This window comes from Saxophila tyrrhenica, assembly GCF_035928015.1.
Source record: "Saxophila tyrrhenica strain CCFEE 5935 chromosome Unknown scaffold_6, whole genome shotgun sequence".
In the NCBI taxonomy this organism is placed as follows: domain Eukaryota; kingdom Fungi; phylum Ascomycota; class Dothideomycetes; order Mycosphaerellales; family Extremaceae; genus Saxophila; species Saxophila tyrrhenica.
This window is the reverse complement of record NW_027041738.1, coordinates 88,309-104,291: the sequence shown is the minus strand read 5'-3', so window position 1 is coordinate 104,291 and position 15,983 is coordinate 88,309. Positions and strand designations below refer to the sequence as shown.

The following is a 15,983-nucleotide window of genomic DNA, read 5'->3' as shown; positions in this document are numbered from 1 at the left end:
TGTGGCGTCCTCTGCCGCCACTAAAAGGCCCCCGGGTAAGCAAGATCTTTGGTGGACTTTCCTGCTGAGACGTGCATCGTACTTTGCCATGCGAGCGCAGTGAATGGACAGCGTGAGTTTTTGCTGCCCGTCCCGGCATGTGGTCCTACTGGAGTAAGTTCCCATGACCTTGGGCGTGCCGTGTTGTCAACGTATCGGTAAGGTCTCATGGTCTTCTCCGCTCTACTATCCTCTTCTCCCAGCACGATGACACAACGTGCCACCTAAGCAACGATGCGCCGTCTACTGAGAACAGCGGCGCTGGCGCTGGCGTTCCTCCTTCTCCTATCTCTTTGCTATGCACATGAGGCTGTGAAGAGGGACAAGCGACCCAACATCGTCTTCATCCTTGTCGACGATCAAGATCTCCTGCTCGACTCTTACAAGCACATGACTACACTGCAGTCTGAGCTAATCCAGAAGGGAGCACTGTTTAGGAAGCATTATGGTCATGTGTAAGGCAACCACGACAGTACTGGCAGTAAGCGATGAACTAATGATGAGCAGGTCCCAATGCTGCCCTGCTCGCGCCACGCTCTGGACTGGCAGACATGCGCACAATACTAACATCACCAGTGTGATCGCGGGCGTGCCTGGTGGGGCGTGGCAGCAGATGCAGAAGAATGGGTTGCATGATAAGCTGCTGCAGGTCTGGTGAGTAGGGTGCATGCTCAAGCAGAGCATCGTGTGCTGATTGTGTTCTCTTGTAGGTTGAAGAATGCCGGTTACAAAACCTATTATTCCGGAAAGGTATCCTCAATGCCCTGTCCATAATGACTTGAGGTCCTGACTGCTCGCAGATCTTCAATGGCTTCGGCATCAAATCATACTGCGATCCTGTCTGCGTAGAAGGCTGGTCCAAAGCAGACATCCTCGTGGACCCAAGGACTTATCTGTACTACAACTCGTCGTACGCCCATTACGACGGCAATGAGTGGAACATCAACACCCGAGTACCAGGCTACAGCACTGACCAGATTGCCGACTACGTTTCTGGCTACGTTGAGGAAGCAGCGCAAGCCGATACTCCCTTCTTCGCGGTCGCTGCGCCAGTAGCTCCTCACATTGCAGCTGGCGCCACATATCCTGGCAACCGGACGAAGCTGCCCTATCCGGTGCCGAAGAAGGAGTACGAGAATCTATATCAGGATCTCGAACTGCCAAAGTCACCGAACTTCAATCCGGCGAATCGGAGTGGCGTCAACGCTGTTTGGGAGCTTGAGCGGCTTGGAGATGGCAATATTTGGTATCTTGAGGAATTCTACAGGCGCCGCCAGCGAGCTTTAAAGTCTGTTGATGATATGGTTGGCACAATCATACAGAAGCTTGACGATGCTGGTGTGCTGGACAACACCTACATAATCTACACAAGTGACAATGGGTACCATCTCGGCAACCATCGTCTTCAAGGCGGCAAGCTACAGTGTTTCGAGGAGGACGTCAACATACCATTCTTCATTCGCGGGCCGGACGTTGGCATTAATCAGACCTGGGACCTGGTGACCGGACACATCGACATGGCGCCTACAATCTTACAACTCGCTGGCATCGAGCAAGACCCTGCCTGGCAGCTCGACGGCACAGCCATCTCGTTCCCAATCCGAGACCAATTCGACTACATCCGCAACCTCGAACTCCGCGGCGACTCCTCGCACCTAGAGTTCTGGGGCCCCTTCAGGCAAGAAGGCATGTTCAATAAAGTCAACGTCGACAACAACCGCAACTTGAACATCTACAAAGCCCTGCGCCTTCAGGGCGACGGGTATAACCTCATGTACTCCGTCTGGTGCACCAACGAAGCCCACGAGCTGTATGATATGAGCTGGGATGCCTACCAGATGACGAACCTCCACCCTTCTGCTCCCGCGGAGAATGGATCGATGAATGCTTTTGAGAGGGGCATGGACACCCTCCTCGGCCGTCCTACGGAGCGGGTCCTGCATCGTCTGGACGCTCTTGTGCTTGTGCAGAAAACGTGCGTCGCTGAAGTCTGCCGGGAACCGTGGAAGCAGCTTCATCCCGAGATCAAGACGTTGAAAGATGCGCTGCACGAAGGCTATGATGATCTCTTCGCGAGGTCGTATCGGGAGGCGAAGGTTGGTTGGAAGCAGTGCTATAATGGGCTGAATAGGTATAATTCTTCGACGCTGTATGATTTGGATAATGAGCAGCCGATTTGGATAAACGAGACGGTGAGGGCGATGGTGAAGAGGAGTGCTGGGGTGGTCGAGGGACCGCGGGTTGGGGTGGTGGTGTTGGCGTGGCTTGGGTTGTTTTTGGCGGGTTCTCTGGTCTAGACGAAGCGAGAAAGGGAGAGTCGTCAGGGCGATGGCGTGAAATTGGGTTATTATACATAGAGGCTGGTGCTATAGACGTGATACCCCGGGATGCTGGCAGGTTCTTCGTACAGAGTGAGGCGTGATGTGGATAGAGCTCCAGCTTGACCACCTCATGCGCTTCCTGGCTTCTATCGATGACTTGCGATACAGTCGCATAGCACATTGTCTTGCTCCCCATTATCATGGAATTATAGTGATCCTGATATTTGCCAGTAATGGTTGAGTTGAGATGTTGTCGATATATCTGGCTATCTTCAGACTCAGGCCTAGATGTTTCACCAGGGCCTCTGGACCGTTTCAACTGGCCGCGGAGGTGGCGGTGGACCTGCTGGCGCGTCCTGATCCCAACACCCTGCGCTTAACGACACGTTTTACAGCCGCCCATGTTCTGCGCTGGCACTTCCAACGCATCTCAATGGGTCTCAGGGATGCAATAGACTGGAGAATGGGCTGTGAGCATGATAGTGGAGCATGGGAGGCCAGGGAAGGCGCATCAGTCTCCCGAAGCAACGCGTCAAAGCTCACACAACGGACTCAGTCGCGAACCCACCGCCGGGATCAACCTCAGTCCCGGACGCCGTCGAGGCACTGCCGCGCAGATCATACCGCGCGGAGTAATATGAAATCGACGGCGCCAGGAACGCGAAGCTTGATGTCGTCAAGCAATGCCGTCGTTACGCCTCACGACCACTCACATCGCTGATCCCTCTTGCTCTCTCTTTTGCGCCTGCACGACTGGAAACAGCAGTCGACGAACATAGCACGCTCCAACGTGGGCACGGCCAATGGCCCACAGGAACACGAATCTTGCCTTTCAACCGAAACTTCGGCAGTGGTCAAGTACATACTTCACTTCATAGTTCTGTTCCATAACCTCACTTTGTTGGCAGCTTCACTTCAATAGCAATTCACTTGCATTCAGTCGCCTGGTGCGCATTCACCAGCACTTGGCCTTATTTACCGCGCATTTCGACCAAGAAGCAGACACATCCAGCAGGCTTGGTGTTGATTTTATTCCAAGCCGGCATTGATTGCAGGACGTTGCTCAGCATTCCACGGGTACACATTCCAACGTCATCTACGAGGACAGCAGTGAACAACGGCAACAAACATAAGGACGATCTCTGGTTTGCTTTCTTTGGTTTGACCTCGCGATCGTGCTGGTGTGATTTCAGCAGCTGCGACGATTCAGCATAGGGAACTGGACCGAGCTGGTTGAAGTCATGTTGCTCAAATCAGCTCTGGTGGCTGTGTGCGCCATCTCCTCCGCATGCGCTCTGCCGTACGTATGCCGTGGGTTCAAAGTGGTCTCCGCTAACGTGATGACTTCAGAAGCTGGGGTCCTCCTCATGGTCCGTCAGGCTTCCACTGGGGCAACGAGAAGATCCGAGGAGTCAACCTAGGCGGCTGGCTGGTCCTCGAACCCTGGATCACTCCGTCAATTTTCCAGAACTATCCCAAGGAGAACGGCATCGTGGACGAGTACACCCTGTGCGAGAAGCTGGGCGCTAAGCGCGCATACAATGAAGTCCTCCGGCCGCACTGGGACAGCTGGGTGCAGTTCAAGGATTTCCAGAAAATCAAGGCTTCAGGATTCAACATGGTCCGGATACCCGTCGGCCACTGGGCGTACAATGACCTAGGGCCGTATGCGAGAGGGGCAGCGCCCTACATCGACAGAGCCATCGGCTGGGCCAGACAGACAGGACTGAAGGTCATAATCGATCTGCACGGTGCTCCCAGATCCCAGAATGGATTCGACAACAGCGGCCACAAGATGGAGACGCCACTCTGGACAACCGGCGACAGCGTCAAGAAAACCTTAGCAGCCTTGAAAAAGATCCAGACTAAATACGGCGCTCCCTCCTACAACGACGTGATCGCCGGTATCGAGCTGCTCAATGAACCCATGGCCACCTCTCTCGACTTTAACACAGTCAAGCAATTCACGCGCGACGGCTACGGCCAGCAGCGCGCCGCCTCCCAGTCGCGAGTGGTCGTTTTCCAAGACGGCTTCAAACACCCCAGCGACTATAACGGCTTCCTCACCCCCTCGGACCACGACAGCCAATGGGTCGCCATCGACCACCACGAATACCAAGTCTTCACCGACGATTTTGTTGCCATGCAGCCCTGGCAGCACCGACAGGCCGTGTGCAACAATGCCTGGGCCTACTCGGGCGCGGACAAGTGGACGTTTGTGGGCGAGTGGTCGGCTGCGATGACCGATTGCGCGGCGGCGCTGAACGGGTATGGGGTTGGCGCGAGGTACGATGGAACGTACCCCGGTTCTAAGCACGTCGGGAGCTGTGAAAATATCAATTTCATCGAGACCTGGAGTCAGCAGTTCAAGGACGACACAAGGGGGTATATTGAGGCGCAGATGGAGACCTTCGAGGCGCGTACGCAGGGATGGGTGTTTTGGAACTTCAAGACGGAGGGGTCGCCCGAGTGGGATGCTTTCAGGTTGATTGACGCGGGAGTGTTTCCTCAGTGAGTGGCTGTTCAGCATAATTGACCGTGATGAGGTGCTGATGTGTAACAGGCCTCTGACGTCGAGGAAGTTTGGCGCCATTTGCGACAACAACTAGGAAGTGTTGGTGCCGAATGGGCCAGGAAATGTGGGTATCAATCTCAAGAACAGCACTTTTCTTGGACACATGCTGACCGTGTCCGACAGTGGCAGTCGATCCAGTCCGATGATGACAACGATGATGGCCTTTGAGGATGAGAGCATCGCATTGAGAAGAAGCCAAAGGTCTCCTGTCTTCCTTCCACATCTCGTCGAGCCCGTATTGCTCGCATTGCTGCATTTTGAGCGATTTGCAGAACTTGCACGTACCTACTTAAGCATATGCCGGCAGTCGCTGGCTAGATAATGTCGAAAACAACATATGGTGCTCCAGCATGCCCTTTTCGTGGCTCTGGAAATTGCCTGTCGTGCTACTCTTGTTTCGCCTTGCCTACTATGTGTTCTCAATCAGCTTGATCAAGTCAGAGACCTCGTACCAGATGTGACAACTTTTGGTGAAGGTGTAGTTGGTCTGTGCTCATTCTGCAGCTCCTCCTCCTCGGCCATGCGGGATCAACGAAGTGAGGTCAACGGCGAACGTGTGCCGAATCGATTATTCAAGAGGTCATTGTATCTTCTTCGTTGCATCTGCTCTTCTCCTTTGACCTTTCAAGAGTGTTGGTGTGCAATCGCATTGGTTACTGTGTCCAATGTAGGTCCTAGGATGTCTCGAACACCCATCCCGCGCCAACTGCTATGGCAGCAGCTTCGGCAGACAACACGAAGTGGTGCTGTACGTTGCCGAGCACAGGTTCAAGGAGTCAGACACTATGCGGCAGACAACAAGGAAGAGCGGGAGTCTTTCAAGGGACAGTTATACCAAAGTACGCATGAGCGCGTGCAGCGCGAGAGGGCAGACGAGGAGCGGTTCGCGAGACAGCGAGATGCTGAGAGAGCGGCTTCGGGGAGCTCGCTGGGATTGGCTATACCAGTAGGTAAGGAGAAGCATACATTGGCGTGTGGAAGCAGATGGCAAGGTCTAACAACGTCCAGCACTACTCGCCGGCGCATTCGGAGGATGGCTCATGGGCAAGCAGACGCCCAAGGAACCAGAGCCATTGTCGACAGCTCCCCTCTCGGTCACGAAGCCACCACAACATGACACCGCGCCGGCGACTCTGCAAGCAGCATGGGCTGACCTGAAAGATGTCGTGGGCGAGGAGAACCTGTCCACCAACGCCGATGAACTGGCGTCTCATGCCGGCAGCGAATGGAGCTCATACGCCCACAAAGAGTCCGACCAAGCCTTCTGCATCGTCCGACCTTCAAGCACTGAAGAGGTCTCCGGCATCATGAAAGTGTGTCACAAACGCAAAATACCGGTTACAGGCTACAGCGGCGGAACTTCGCTGGAAGGACACTACGCAGCAACGCGAGGTGGTGTCTGCATCGACTTCAGCCGCATGGACCAGATCGTTCAATTACACAAGGAAGATCTAGATGTGGTTGTGCAGCCAGCGGTAGGATGGGAAGTGCTAAACGAGGAGCTCGCTGAGCATGGCCTCTTCTTCCCGCCAGACCCAGGCCCGGGCGCGCAGATCGGAGGTATGATCTCGACCGGCTGCAGCGGCACGAATGCGTATCGGTATGGCACGATGAAGGACTGGGTGCTTAGCATTACGGTTGTGATGGCGGACGGCACGATTGTCAAGACCAAGCAACGACCGCGGAAGAGCAGCGCTGGGTACGATCTCACGCGCATGTTCGTCGGTTCAGAAGGCACTCTCGGTCTGGTCTGCGAAGCCACCCTGAAAGTCACGCCGAAACCGCAGAATACGCGGGTAGCAGTCTGCACCTTCCCAACAATCCGCAGCGCAGCCGACTGCGTCTTCCGCGTCGTCGGCGAAGGCGTGCCCATCGCCGCGGTCGAGATCCTGGACGATGTACAGATGAAATGCATCAACGACGTCGGCCGGACTTCGCGTTCATGGAAGGAAGCACCAACGCTGTTCTTCAAGTTCAGCGGCACGCCGACGGCGGTGAAAGAGCACATCAGCATCGTCAAAGACCACGCCAAGAAAGCCGGTAGTCAGACCTTCGAGTTCGCGCGGAATGCGGAGGAAGGCGATGAACTGTGGGAGGCTCGTAAAGAAGCGCTCTGGTCGGTTATGGCGAAGCGAAGGGACGATTCGGATCATGTCTGGACTACGGATGTCGCTGTGCCCATCAGCAGACTACCTGATATCATTGACGAGACCAAGTCGGAGATCAGCAAGAGTGGCCTTACGGGCGCTATTGTTGGGCATGTTGGTGATGGGAATTTCCACGCCATCATCTTGTATAATGACAAGGAGCACGATATCGCCGACGATCTGGTGCACAACATGGTCAAGCGCGCGATTGAGATGGAAGGAACGGCGACGGGTGAGCATGGCGTTGGGCTTGTGAAGCGGGATTACCTGCCCCATGAGGTTGGGCAGAGTGCTGTGGACTTGATGCGGAAGGTGAGTGATGCTAGACTGTTGGTTGGCGCGAGCCAGATGCTGACTGCTGGTGACAGATGAAACAAGCGTTTGATCCATTGTGTCTGCTGAACTGCGACAAGGTCATTCGCGCGCAGCAGCCGAAACCTGGTGAAGTCCAGGAGTGGTGAGGAAAGGAGACGCGGTCGGCTTCTCAGGCGAGCGTAAATATGTGGATATGCGAAAGTCCTGAAATCTATTTTGTGCTCAAGATCCATCCCCTCCGTTCGGACAACGAGTGCAACGTGCCCCTCTCGGCGGTGAAAGATGCCAGGGCAACGTCTTGGTAGATATCGCTCGAGTGGTGGGGTCCCAGACACCGGAGTGCGTACAAGATCTCAAACGCGTCGTGTGATGTCGTACAAGTCGCGGTTGTGGACCTTGTACCCAGATCAATGAGCTCCGATGGCAGAGTCTCGACATTGAAGCGATGATGCTGCAACGTCTGAGTGTAAGGAAATCGATGTCGACCGAAGAAGCTGGCAAGGCAGCGGTGTGTAAGAGTGAGTAAACAGAAAAGTACAACTTTGCTCGCTGTGCTACCTACACCGGAACTACTGTGGACCAAACCCACGTCTTCGGCTGCTGTGCTACATCGATGCTTACGAGCCTACGAGTCTTTCTCGTTCTTGCACTCATTGTCCGGCTCACTCGAACAGCCGGCTCTGTCGTGTGATTTCTTCTTTCGCGTCTGCAAAGACGGTGGTGGTGGAGCGGGTCCCGGGTTCTCGTCTCCTCGATCGAATCTTCCGGGGTACCACCGCAGGTGCAAGGGTAAACGTACCGCGTGGCCCCTCGATCCCAGTGTCTCGGGGAGCCATCGGAGCGACAAGCGAAGTGCTGTGTGGCTGCCGACGACTAGGTTCGATCCGGACCACTTCACCAGCAGCAGCAGCTCAGGTGGCACGGCTTTGTTAGCTCGATGCTCTGGTTCCGCCTCCCAGGGTTTGTAGTTATCACCATCAGGCACAGATGCCTGCTTCCGCGGCTGCCACGCTGCGGTCCGTTGGCGGGTAAGAGCACGGGAAGGCAGACCAAAGAACCGATGGAGCTGGGCGTCCAACCGACAAACATGGAGACGGACATTGCTGACTTCACGGCCGGGCAGGAGTTCACCACGAATGCAACCGCTTCATGCGAACGACAAGCATGCTGGTCATCACGCTGGCGAAAGTCGGAAGCTTTTCGTAGCACATTGACTTTCAGCCAGATTCGAGGAGTTGGTCATCCCTTGCTTCGGGTGCCTGCGGGAGTCTCAGCAAGATGGGCCCGCGAGTTCATGCTTCGAGAGGTGGGGTTTGCCGGATCCAAGATCGGTCGTCTTGTGTCCATAATGTTTGTCGGACAAAGGCAGACGGTTCGCAGCGCGCATGAACAGCTGAGAGGGTTGAGCCAGCCAAGCTGTGTGCTCGTCCATGCCTGACTGTGGTTTGGACTCGATGCAACGTCTCGCTTACTGAGAAGACCTCTAGCTCCATTGAATCACTCTCCGCCATGCCAATGATGGCAAAGCGTAGTCACCTGTTGTCGTTAGAACATTGCCCGCGCGGGACCTCCACCTGGTCACTTGCAGGGGACGGACCCAGGGGAGAAAACCAGATCCATGGCATCGGGTTTGCCCAGTGTGACAGTTTTCGCTTATTCGTGATCCGTGGTCTCGAGGTCGTCATCGCGGCTCCGCTCTGGCTCGGAAGTTTCGACAGTTGTCGCGCAAGATGGAGGGAGCTGGACAGTAGCTATCAGCAACCTCGTATCTGGCCCAGGTCCTGGTCCTACCGTGCCACGAAAGATCCTGCATACACCCCAGTGGTGCAGAGCATTTGCAGTTCCTGGAGCTTGAGCAAGGGTGCTGGGCTCCAGGGTGGCGCGAAAACAGCCAATGGCGCGGTTTCCATATGCAAGTCTTAGTTCCATCCGCCAGCGTGCGGAGAAGTTTTGGTGTCGTTCATGCTGGTAGTTCGCGGTCACGGTATGGTCAGACGACAAGTGCTTGGTTTCATTGGGTCACAATAGATGTTGTCGCGATGAATGTTGCCACGGACGCCACGGGATGGAAGAGGTGAGGTCTAACGAAGTGCGTAGCCTGGTCAGCGAGTTGAGCTCGCTTGCGGGCTCCAGTCCGGAGAGCTGCCGTGATCTGCTCCCCCACCCCCCTTCGCCCACAGGCCACCACCCAGCAAGCTCGTCCCGACAAGATGGTTATGTGGTCGAGACTAAGGTCCTTAGTTTAGAGCCTAGGTACGGCTGGCGTGTAAGCCCTACACTTTCCGAACGGTCGGGCCTTGAATCTTCCATCTCGACTCCGAAGTACCGCATTCTCGCAACACGAAGCACTCGCCAGCCACGCAAGGGCTTACGGCTGTATCTCGAGGCCAGTGCCGGTCGTCTCAACTTCGTCGTACGCCCCAGCAGGCCACTTTCAACATTACCAAACAACCCAGCCAGACTGGTGGACCACGGTCTCCACAAAGCTTCAGACTTGCCGGACGGTTCATGCATCGCGCCGTAGCCCTGGTTCAGTACAGCAACTCCACGTTGGCGATAGGGTGCCTCATAAGTACATGTAGCCCGCCGTACCCGGACGACTGGTCATCCATGTACAGATCAGTCCTTTTCTGCGGGCGGTCACATTTGTTCTAGATTTTGTAAGATACCTACATGCTTGGGATCTGCATCCAACGGACGACTACCCTGTGAACGGCCGACCCTGGGCAAATGCAGGTCTTCTCGCCGCACCAGAACGGAATCGGACACCACAGGTAACCTTGGCACAACCGGAAGAGATTTGGTGTCCTCGATTAACACTCGTACAGAGATCACAGAACTCGCATCGGCAGTCTGATCCATTCCAACGGCGACATGCGGGACAGTCACCAGGCTCCTGATCTGAGGATTGAATATTATCAATGGGAAGGCCGACGATACTGTATGGTGAACGGAGGCATCGCCTACCAGTTCCCCTGGGACGAGGTAAGGCTCAACTTTCAAGTTCAGTTGGTATGCATGAGCTCAAACGCATGGCCAGATTGAGTGGGAACGGCTTGACATGATACATTGTCTAATACACGATCATGCGCTTGACAAAAGGTCTTACATCTCGCCTCTGGATGCTTCCTCGGGACGGGCAAAGATTCTCGACGTTGGATGTGGCACTGGAATATTCTGTTACGATGTCGGGGAAGCAAATCCCAACTTCGATGTTATAGGTATCGACTTGGCCGACGGTCCAAAAGGCGTCGCGATACCGAACGTCCAGATCATGACACCGGTGGACTTCAATTTGCCGGAATGGCCGCTTCGACCTCACGACTTCGATCTGATCCGCAACGCCCACCTGAACGGCAGCGTGACTAATTGGGAGCAGCACTTGAGAAAGTGTTTTCAGTAAGTCCTGATACTCTCAGCCTGGTCTCGTTGAAAAGCCACTCTGACTATCACCAGCTATCTCAAGAGCGGGGGATTCTTCGAACACATCGACATTGACTTCACGCCTCGACTACGCCTGGAGTACACTCCTCCGCGCGACGAGCTGGTCGCGGCAGGCGGCTACCAGCGCTGGCAAGAGAAGTTGATGGAAGAGATCCGTCCAGTGCAAGAGTGGTGGCACCTGATGCAGGAAGCTTCGCACCGCATGGGAAGGCCTCTCACATACCCCAGCAACATGGAGGAGATGCTGGAGAACGCGGGATTCGACAGGACGCATCACGAAACCTTCCGCATTCACATGGTGCCGCCACCTGTGGACGGCGACATCCGCGAGGAGGACGGCAACCGCGCTGAGGTGAAGATGGAGAATCTTTTCAAGGGTGCCATGTTCCAGTTCCACGCCAACCGTGCTAATCGTCCTGTGGACCTTGAAGGGCTCACGATGTATCTCCTGACGCAATACTGCAACCCGCCCCGATCGGTCGATGAGGTCCGGAAACGATGCGCCGACGTCGCTCGCATCTGCAATAGTCGAAGGCGCCCGGTGTACTTCAACCTGTAAGTGGATGTGAGCGGACCTACTTTGAGTACATGACTGATCGCAGCAGGCACGTATGGTGGGCCCGCAAGCCTTGAGTCTGCTCGACGTCGCCAGTCAAGCATCTCTTAATAGCATTCTCAAGCGATCTTGACCTCGCTCGTCGTCGCTGGGGACGACGAACAATCCGGCCCTGAAGGTACCGAAAAGTGGTTTGGGGGCGTTGGTGTATTCGCTTGGTTTCGGTCCGACAGGTTATAAAGTCCATATACCCAGGAATGATTTCGGCGCGGCGTTCAGGAATACAGAAATCTCGACATCTTGCATTCTCTCGCAAGCCATTGGTGGTCTGGCCCACATCTGCCGGCCCGTGGGCGTCCACTACCTGCTCCAGCAGCGACGAAGGATCCCATTCCCTGTCGATGGTCAGGGGCGGGTGGAAGGGTGGATGCAAAGACTACTGCGTGGTCGACAGCCGCGGCCGGGGACCGGTCCTATGCCTAGCAGTATCGTATGTAGAGCGCGAAGACACCGTTACATCGCTTGGAGAGTTTCGCACCGAAGGAGTCAATGCCGACGACTATGAAATGCAATCTGCTCGCCTCGATTCGCTTCCAGCGTTGTTCCACGGTAATGGGTCATGTTCGCACGAGCACTCGCCTTCATACCCTTGTCAGCGGCTGTTCTGCTGAGCAAGTAACGGATGATACATGCTGGTGCAAGCGCGCTAACCGCCGCTTCCTGTAAGCCACGCCGGGGTCTACAGGTCTCCGGAGAATGTGACGAGTGTGCATCCCGGGTGCTGGGTTAGGGCGTACCGACTGCTTGGGACGCGGCACAGCTCATCTTCATCCCCGAGACTCAGCTGCATGATATGGATTGAGGAAATGCAGGCAGATCTAGGCGATGCGGCAAAGGTAGTATGAATCTGTCAATGCTCTTATAACGTGAGAAGTCCCGATATTGAGTGGTGTTTCTGTCCGAACAATCTCGCTGATATTGAGGTCATTATCCTTGTTACTCCACACTGCTTCTGTACATACTCTGGTATTGTTGGTGGCGGGAAACAGCAGAAGAGGTCGAGAGCATCCTGGGTCAGTCCACACAACATTCGTCTAGATTGGAATGCTAATGGAAGCCACCAGCGCCCGAATGGGAACATTGAAGTCAAACGACCACAGCTACAACGACTCCGACCAGATGCCCAATGAGTTGACGTTCCCGTTCGCTCACTACCCGGTTCCTTACTACCTCTGGAAGGGCAACTGGCTGGCGGACTGTCGATACGAGGTAGGTCGACCTCCTGCGCATTTTCCTGAGCCAACCGCATCTTCTAGACACTGGAAGAAGAACCGCCGGAACCGCAACGGCAACAGTATGTTCACCGACTTCTGCAGACATTACTCGAAGGTGACCTCCACCACGCACGACTGCGCAGACTGGAATCAGGGGCTCCCTTTCGCGTCCTCAGTATCGGCAGCGGTACGGGTCTTTGGGCTCACGACATGGCCAGCAGGCATCCGAACGCTGAAGTGGTAGCGATGGACCTTGTGCAGCCGGCATACGAGCATGACCCACCGAACTATCGCTCTCTGTCTGGCGTTGACTTTAACGAAGGCGATTGGGGTGGATTGCAGGAGGCGTCGTTCGATTACATCCACATTTCGATGCTCTGTGGCAGGGCGACGGATTGGCCGGCGTTGCTGCGACGGGCGCTGTGGTGAGGCCTTTGAAACATCCAAGGGTGCTACTCGGACTGACTCAAGATGATTTCAGGTACCTGAAGCCGTACACCGGCGTAATCGAGATCGTCGAGATGGACTGGGAACCGCGCTCAGATCCACTCCCCTTCCCGGTGTCCGGAAACCCACTGTCGCGATGGTACACCGACCTCCGAGATGCGTCCGACCGAGCTGGGCTCCCTATTGCGTACCCGCACAGCATGGAACAATTCCTCAAGGATGCTGGGTTCGCCGATGTTGGCCATCAAGAGCTGCGCTGTCCTTACTGGGGAGGCGGTGACCCTTTGGATCACCGAGAAAGCGCCGTTGCGGAGGGTCTATCGACCAGCACGCATGTGAACTTTGAAGATTGCGGGACAAGCGTGTATACGACAATGGCGCTGCCGCACTTCGTAAAACACCTTGGCCGGTAAGAGCAGCACGCCATTCAGCAATGCGAACAGGTGGTAGCAGCTGTTAAGACACCATGCACGCCATTGTACCATAATGCGTGCGTTGCAATTTTCCAGTCTGTGTTCGGTGTAAAGGCTGATGATTGAATAGGCAATTCTGCACCGCTCGCAGACCGACCGATATGGCCTTGCGGAGCTTCCCAGTAGGACTTCGTCCCGGCAGCAGTAGATTTTGAGAGAGTGAACTGTATCGATGTCAGCTTGTTTGATGAATGTAAAGATAGGATAACAGATCGATGGGAATGGGAGCAAGGTACAGTAATGGCAATGTCAACTCACCTCAGCAAATGGAAGGCACATCTTCTGGCGTATACAGACAACTTCTCCAGTCGGTGCCTCCCGTTATGTTCAGCTTCTAGTGTGCTGGCAGTCTCCTTCGCCGAACCTTAGTACTTGTATGCCCGGTTGGATTGCACTGCACATCATTGTTGCAGGCTGGCAACAGTCAGTGTGTCCGATCCTGTGGGCCTCACACTAGTCACCCTCCTCGCATGTTCATTGAGAACTTTGACTTTGAGCGCTCCCACACAAGCCTCGAGAATTGACGTAGACCGCTCAGGTGCCGCAAAATCTCCCATCAGCGATGTCAACGAATGGCACTTTGAAGGTAGAACTCTGCGGCCTCAACAATCCGCAGATATTCTCCAGCAACTTTCCAGCGTCTGTCTAGCAGGACCAGTAGTTCCTTGAGCTCCACGAGGCGCTCGCTGCACCATGGGTCGGACGACTCCCGCACATACCACGCATCTGTTGTACGTGTCAGTCAGATCTGTCGCCGCCAAAGCTACTCTATCAAGTTGAATTGCTGTCCTCGAGCATGCGCTGGTCAAGGATTGACTTACAGTTTGCGGCAGCCTGATACACGACGTCCACGCACAATGGACTGATGGTTCCAGCTCCACGTGTATCGATAGTCCTCCTCATGGTGCGGGTGAGGATCAATGCACGGCTGCTTATCTCCTCCAGCCCTTCGATGCTGGCCTTCTGTACCTGAAGCTGCTCTTCACCCAAAGTGGCGCCATTGCCATTACCGTTGCTGTTGTTGTGTTCGGTGCCATCTGCAGCCAGATGCGCCGTTGACGCTTGCTCCGTGCAGCTGTAAGCATCGTACAAAGTCAGGAGGCCTGAAAAGATAAGTGCCATTGAAGAGCATAGGTCGGCCGTAGCCACGTCGCCGTCCAAGCTGTCGGGCCCGCATTGGTCTTGGAGTATGTCGGCAAGCGCACGTAATGTGCGATTCAATTGCAAAGCTTCGGAGAAGCGGTAGGTCAGAGGTAGGTGCTTATCGTCAATATGAGCGATTACTTTGCCGAGTAGGTGAGCAGCCTGACATGTCCTTGCAAAAGGGCTCACTTGGATGGTCTGGCTCGCGGAGAGTGACAGCGGTGCTGCGACTAGCATCTGCCCACGATCCCAGGCGGTATCGTCGGTAGGAAGATGATTGTCCAGACCTGGATCGTTGGTCGCAAATGGTTTACCACGATGTCCGATGTTGATGAAGCGGTCGAGGACGATGACACCCCACCAGACCCGCCGCCGTTCTTCTTGTTCGGTCCAAGTGGTGGCCCTGGATATCATCTGCGGTACACCTCGTGCGTGCAAGCCCATGGCATGGCCGAGACGAGCGCTGTTGCCAATCGTGAGATAAGATGCAGGGTAGATGCAATGACCGGCCTCATAAAGCCCAATGAGGCAGAGCGACTGGATCAGCTGGATCGAGAAGCCGTTTTGCGCTTCTACGTAGCCGTAGAAGGACTTGACATCCTGATAGAGCTGTGTCTGTGGCGGTTGTCCGTCTGGTACCTCGCCACAGACCAGCTTCATAGCAAGAAACAGAAGTGCGATGTCAGCACCTGGTTCATGTAGAGGGTTCGCAAGGTGCTGGTACAAGCGTATCTTAGAGATGATAGGGAAGTAGGTATGCACGGTGGCGAAGTATTGTTCAATCATCTGCCTGTTACAAAACATGAAGTAATTAGTAGATGACCACCCAAGTAGGGACGCTGCCACTAAATGCAGATTGTCCAGAACGTAACATTTGGAAAGGGATGAGGTACCGCAGCTCAGCTGAGTTTCCAAGCGCAGCCAATGCCCCGGGAGGCACCTTTACTTGTGGCGTTTGAATCTGGAACCGCTCATATTGGAAAGCATTCGAGTCCAGGAAGTACAAAGAGGGAAAGGAGACCTGCCCTTGAGAAATCCACTGTGAAGGTTGACCGGGTGAGAGAAGGAGGCCGGGACTGGTGCCATTGCTGAGCCCATTAATGCTACTGGAGCCGGTGCTACCGCTACCGCTGCCATTTGAAGTTGATGTGCTTCCGCCGCTTTGCGTTGTCGATCGGAGTAACTGCTCCAAGTGGGCCACCTGGTCTTTAAGAGCGGCGAAATCTTCGGTCGAAGGCTGGCATGACTG

At 55.0% G+C, this 15,983-nt stretch overlaps 6 protein-coding genes across 6 annotated transcripts; 5 read left to right on the top strand and 1 right to left on the bottom strand.

The window, feature by feature from the left end:
* Positions 1-273: 273 nt before the first annotated feature.
* On the top strand, positions 274-2,336 carry LTR77_004062 (uncharacterized protein; the record flags this gene model as incomplete). The annotated part of the gene is made up of 4 exons (XM_064801316.1): positions 274-494; positions 547-693; positions 750-789; positions 840-2,336. The coding sequence occupies 4 exons, from the start codon at positions 274-276 to the stop codon at positions 2,334-2,336; spliced, it is 1,905 nt and encodes a 634-aa protein (XP_064659946.1).
* A 1,265-nt stretch (positions 2,337-3,601) lies between these two features.
* EXG2 (glucan exo-1,3-beta-glucosidase) lies at positions 3,602-4,969 on the top strand (the record flags this gene model as incomplete). Its single annotated transcript, XM_064801315.1, has 3 exons — positions 3,602-3,660; positions 3,711-4,871; positions 4,924-4,969. 3 exons carry the CDS (start codon positions 3,602-3,604, stop codon positions 4,967-4,969), a joined length of 1,266 nt encoding a protein of 421 aa, XP_064659945.1.
* Positions 4,970-5,614: 645 nt separating this feature from the next.
* On the top strand, positions 5,615-7,543 carry DLD1_2 (D-lactate ferricytochrome c oxidoreductase; the record flags this gene model as incomplete). Its single annotated transcript, XM_064801314.1, has 3 exons — positions 5,615-5,885; positions 5,944-7,394; positions 7,451-7,543. 3 exons carry the CDS (start codon positions 5,615-5,617, stop codon positions 7,541-7,543), a joined length of 1,815 nt encoding a protein of 604 aa, XP_064659944.1.
* Positions 7,544-10,271: 2,728 nt separating this feature from the next.
* On the top strand, positions 10,272-11,400 carry LTR77_004059 (uncharacterized protein; the record flags this gene model as incomplete). Its single annotated transcript, XM_064801313.1, has 3 exons — positions 10,272-10,382; positions 10,438-10,796; positions 10,854-11,400. The coding sequence occupies 3 exons, from the start codon at positions 10,272-10,274 to the stop codon at positions 11,398-11,400; spliced, it is 1,017 nt and encodes a 338-aa protein (XP_064659943.1).
* Positions 11,401-12,507: 1,107 nt separating this feature from the next.
* On the top strand, positions 12,508-13,531 carry LTR77_004058 (uncharacterized protein; the record flags this gene model as incomplete). Its single annotated transcript, XM_064801312.1, has 3 exons — positions 12,508-12,666; positions 12,714-13,096; positions 13,153-13,531. The coding sequence occupies 3 exons, from the start codon at positions 12,508-12,510 to the stop codon at positions 13,529-13,531; spliced, it is 921 nt and encodes a 306-aa protein (XP_064659942.1).
* Positions 13,532-14,156: 625 nt separating this feature from the next.
* Positions 14,157-15,520, bottom strand: LTR77_004057 (uncharacterized protein; the record flags this gene model as incomplete). The annotated part of the gene is made up of 2 exons (XM_064801311.1): positions 14,157-14,317; positions 14,413-15,520. The coding sequence occupies 2 exons, from the start codon at positions 15,518-15,520 to the stop codon at positions 14,157-14,159; spliced, it is 1,269 nt and encodes a 422-aa protein (XP_064659941.1).
* Positions 15,521-15,983: the final 463 nt, after the last annotated feature.